General features: G+C 35.9%; 1 protein-coding gene across 3 annotated transcripts; it reads right to left on the reverse strand.

The window, feature by feature from the left end:
* Window positions 1-1,110: 1,110 nt before the first annotated feature.
* Window positions 1,111-4,621, reverse strand: LOC122595145 (G-type lectin S-receptor-like serine/threonine-protein kinase At4g27290). 3 transcript variants are annotated; one of them, XM_043767463.1, is made up of 6 exons: window positions 3,118-4,621; window positions 2,716-2,978; window positions 2,304-2,511; window positions 1,895-2,135; window positions 1,657-1,807; window positions 1,111-1,575 (listed from the first exon to the last, which is right to left on the reverse strand). In XM_043767463.1, the coding sequence occupies exons 1-6, from the start codon at window positions 4,448-4,450 to the stop codon at window positions 1,267-1,269; spliced, it is 2,505 nt and encodes an 834-aa protein (XP_043623398.1). In that variant the 5' UTR covers window positions 4,451-4,621; the 3' UTR covers window positions 1,111-1,266. The 3 variants fall into 3 exon arrangements, 2 of the variants coding, with proteins under 2 accessions (XP_043623398.1, XP_043623399.1); XM_043767464.1 differs by having other exon boundaries at window positions 1,895-2,132; window positions 3,118-4,620; XR_006323200.1 differs by having other exon boundaries at window positions 1,422-1,575; window positions 1,902-2,135.
* Between the last annotated feature and the right edge of the window lie 454 nt (window positions 4,622-5,075).

Raw genomic sequence — 5,075 nt, forward strand, 5'->3', positions numbered from 1 at the left:
CGTTGGTGCAGTTTCTGTGCACCTATTATTGTCCGATGCAATGCAATTCAGGAGATGGGCTATAGGAGTCTCACTTGTACTACATTGCATATTTGTCTGTGAGACATTGTGTATGAGACATTATCTATACTACATTGTGTATGAGATGATGCCTATACTACATTAATCTCTATGAGATGCTATCTATGCTACATTAATCTCTATGAGATATTAGAGGCTAATACGTGACATTAGTTGTATGTGATGATATCTATACTACACTAATCTCTATGAGATGATAGTGTAGTATACGTCCAGAAGCCCAAGTCCACCCTAGCCCATATATGTATGTGTCAGTTATATATACATGATATGAGTCTGGGGTTTCAGTTAATGATTTTAGACTAGTCAGAAAACTTTTCACCGGAACGGGGTAGAGATCTATACCCCGTCCCACTATGATGTATACTCATTTGGTGCTTGTAATCGTATAATTAATGATAATATATGAGTTTTACATCTTGTTTTTATCTCCTGTCCGTATCTATTTGTTGATATATATGTGTGATTGTTAAAAGCCCAAGAACGGATTCAGGTGGATTCCGCACATTTGGATTCTTACAGATCTCGATGTTTAAGGGTCAACGGGACCTAACAAATACAGCATTACATCAATAACCTAAACAACTCGCCGTTGCCGCCACCACCACCAATAATTGCCCACCGCCACCGTTGTGCGCCACCACCACATGTCACCACCACCAGCACCACCACTGTCGCCATTACACCGCCGTATCTCGCAGGTACCATTATAATATATATATATATATATATATAATAAATTATAGATATATTCTACCAAGTATATAACATATATTAACAATTATTGTAATTATACATATTAATATGTTTACTTATATTATAAGATTAGGTGGTGAATTGTACCACCATCATTTTTTAGTCATACACCACCAATAGTACTTCATATTATCGTACAATACATTAAAGCAATGATGGGTGATATACGTATCATTGGTATATAAGATTAGTACCCCGTTTGTCCATACACGTCTAATATCTAGTATTTTGGAAAAGAGAGAAAACTAGGAGATAATCAACATTTAAATTATATTACAATAATGATGATATGCATATATACTTTTAAGGTGGGTAATCTCATGTAGTATGACTAGCTACTATGAAAAACATGCACCTAAAAATAATGATGTGAACAAATTCATAATCATTACCCAATATTGGGGTTAATTACATTTACATATGTGCATTCTATCGACCAACTACCTCTGTAACAGTTATATAACTGGTTGAACTAGTTGCATTAGTGCTTGATGAACTATCAGCACCAAGTATGTTCCTTTCTGTGAAAAATGCTGGTTGTTTAGGTTTTTGTATTGCACCCAGCTCATTGCCCAACATTCGAACCACAGATGACATATTTGGCCTATCATTTGGACTTTGTTGAACACATAACAATCCCACTTCAATTGATCTTAAGACTTCAGATGGATTGATTGTTTCCTCCAAATTTGTATCCACTAGTTCCAATGACCTGCCCTCATTGTACATTGTCCATGCCTTAATTTAAAAAATTGTTAGTTGGTGTATAGTAGTATATTATTGTATCAAAGATACAATATAAATTACAAATGAACTTACATGTCCAATAAGGTTATTGCTATGACTTGAATGAATGAATCCCCTATTTCTCTTCCCACTTATGGTCTCCAGCACCAAAACACCAAAACTAAAAACGTCCGATTTCGTTGAGAAAACACCATCCAATGCGTACTCTGGGGACATGTAGCCGCTGAATGCAACAAAATGTTTCTAAGATTATTTTTAATTATAATCTGGGAAATATACAATAGATAAACATGTAGATTTTGTTGCTTACTATGTACCAACAACTTTCTCTGTGTTTGCTTCATTCTCATTTCCTCCAAAACTTCTAGCTATACCAAAGTCTGAAATCTTGGGGTTCATGTCAAGGTCTAGTAGAATGTTGCTAGCTTTAAGATCTCTATGAATGATTCTTAATCGTGAATCTTGATGTAGATAGACAAGTCCTCGTGCAATTCCTTCAATGATGTGGAAACGTGTTGTCCAATCAAGTAGTGTGCTTCGTGTTTTATCTGCTAATTAAATATGTAGGTTATTTCAACATAGGTTAAATAGACGAGTATAGTTAAAGACGCCTGTAAAAGAAAGTTACCATTTTATCCTACTAATCATCTTGGAGATAGTTTCAGTAGACAAGTAGTTGTCCGTGTTAAAAGAATGAATGGAAAATATATGAATCTCACCGAATATAAACAAGTCTAAGCTCCTGTTAGGCATGTACTCATAGACCAAGAGTTTCTCTTCTCCCTCTATGCTACATCCAAGGAGCTTTACAAGATTACGGTGTTGAAGTTTGGAAATGCAGATTACTTCGTTCTTGAACTCGTCTAGTCCTTGACTGGATGTGCTGGAGAGACGCTTGACTGCAATTTCCCCGCCTTCTAAGATACCCTGAAGATTACAATACAATAGTATGATTTCCTCCATATCTTTCTTTATTTTCGGCATGCTTACACTATATAGATCACATCCATATTATTTGTCATGCATGCGTATTAAATTAGAGTGTGGCTTTACAATCTCTGAGATAAATGTGTTAATCTTATGAACTACACTAGTACTTAATTATGATGGGGTACTATATTATGTTGTTACCTTATAAACTGGTCCAAATCCACCCTGTCCAAGTTTATTATACAGTGAAAAACTAGCTGTCGCTTTTTCTATTGTAGAGAAACTAAACAGCGGTAACTCCATAGTTTCTCTCTTGCTTTCATGGACTTGCAATGATTCCCCTTTTGGTTCTAAGTTATCTTTTTTTCTCCATGTGTAGCAGAACCATCCGGAGCTTAAGCTTAATACTAAGATGGCCAATAACACTACAATTAGGATGATTTTGATGTTTAATCCTCCTTTATCTGCGATTGATCAATTGCAGGATCTTAACATAAGCACACCATATTTTACTCCAAACATATACAAAAAACATCAAAATCAACAAATTTGTCTCATAAAACATGTAGGTGTGAATTTGTTAACATAGAAAGAAATACTTACCTAAGTCAGAGGAAGCCATTCTTATAAAGATATATTGACCACCCATGCCCTCTGGTACTAATTTGATGTCTATGAGGTCATTAAACCAAAGCAAACAACCGGTTCCTTTTCCTCTGATATCGGTATTTGCATAAGCCATGCATGTACAGTTTTTTAAGCACATTGCTTCACATTCCTTTAGGGACATGCTCATATTAAACCAGGAAGTTTGTGTGTTAGGTAGTTTCACATTTGAATACCTTCTAAACCCATCAGTTTTGCAATCCAATGGTGTTCGCCTAACACAACCACCTTGCCACTCTGTTGTCTCCCAATTTTTTGGGTCTCTTGGAATAAACTTTTTTTCATCGAAGCACAAACAAGTTTGTAAGCTCATTACAATGCAACGTCCATAAGCCCCGCAAATGTTGTATGTATCACATATATCTTTTGGCAACGCAAAAATAAGCTGCCATGTTTTAAGCTCTTCTACCCACACGGAACATTCAAACTTGCCAGAAGAATTCAGGGTTGACCTCAATAGGACAGAATTGTTTACTAGATTATAAGTAAAAGCCACTTCTGTTTTATTTATAACCATATTGTATGTAAAGATTGTATTTTGTTTATATCTCGACCCACTAAACCATTCACCGTTCCATGGGCCTCCCACGTACTTGACCACCTCACCTAGTTTTAATACGTGTTGAGGATATCCACGTGTGTCGGTACTCCACGTGAACTCACCTGGAGCCGGATCTTTGCTATTCTTCCATGAAGTTAGATACCATTCCTTTCCCGTCAAGAAATTTTTCCCAAACGTCAAGCCAGGTAGAAAAGTACCACCAAAAGTCATGCCAGGTAGAAAAGTATCAGTTGGATAGTCAAAACTCATCCAAATAATCTTGTTGTTGTTTCCATTTGTCAAAACTAGATTTCCGCTGTCGAGAAGCTTTGCAACTGTGTTCCCATATGAATATGTGTTTGATGACCACATTATATGATCAGTATTATTATTCATGATGACAAGATTACCTGGATTGACTATCTTTACCACACCTAATGATCCAACAGTGAGTGGGCGGTCTCTGTTGGCAACCCAAACCACAGTTTGAACAGAGACTTTCGTATACCAAATACCCAAGTATTTATTCTCCGTGCCATTTGGTCTGAAAAATCCAAGCTCAAACGTTCTGCCTGGCGACACCAATTTATCTTCTTCTCCCAAGAACTGTGAATCTGAAATGATGTTGATTTCGGCTGAGTAGGTTTGCGCAATGTGACGTAACATAAGCAACAAAATTAATAGAGTTGCTTCCTCGATTATAATCTTCCTTTTCATCAAGATTCTCATTTTTTTTTCTCCAAATTTGTTAATTATTCAATAATATTGTTCCTGCCTTTCACTAGAAACTAATGAAGGTCTTTAATTATTTTCCGTTCTTTTTTTCTATTGTTATGGTAGGTGCAAGGTGGTCTTTTGCTGGCCAAGAAATTTTGAGTGATCGAAACCTGGGTATCTTAATGAATCAGGTTCACTTAATGAATCGGGTTGACTCAGTTTTTTAGAAAATATAGTTTAGTTAACCCATAGGTCATAGTCACCCAAGGGCCACATAATAAATGTTATGCCATAAGACCAAGGCAATTTTGAATCAGACAGGTGATCGATCTTGTTAGCTACTCAATAATTTTGGATTCAAAATGCAAGTTGTTGTGAATTCTTCTCCCACCTTCTACCCCACATTATAATTAGCAACTCTATCTCAGAATATACATTCAAAGTTTTTGCTTTTAGAAAATGGAGACAAAGGTTTTTATTACGAATGAGGAAAGTTAGTTTGAGAACCCTTAAAAAAAAAAAGAACGCGAGAACCAATCTTGGCCATTGATTTTGATCTTGATGATATTTAATTTTCTCTCCTCATTTTCACCCAATTCATTCAAATGGTTTTATCTCACAAACCGTACATCGTTAA

Source organism: Erigeron canadensis, chromosome 4 (assembly GCF_010389155.1).
Source record: "Erigeron canadensis isolate Cc75 chromosome 4, C_canadensis_v1, whole genome shotgun sequence".
Lineage (NCBI taxonomy): Eukaryota > Viridiplantae > Streptophyta > Magnoliopsida > Asterales > Asteraceae > Erigeron > Erigeron canadensis.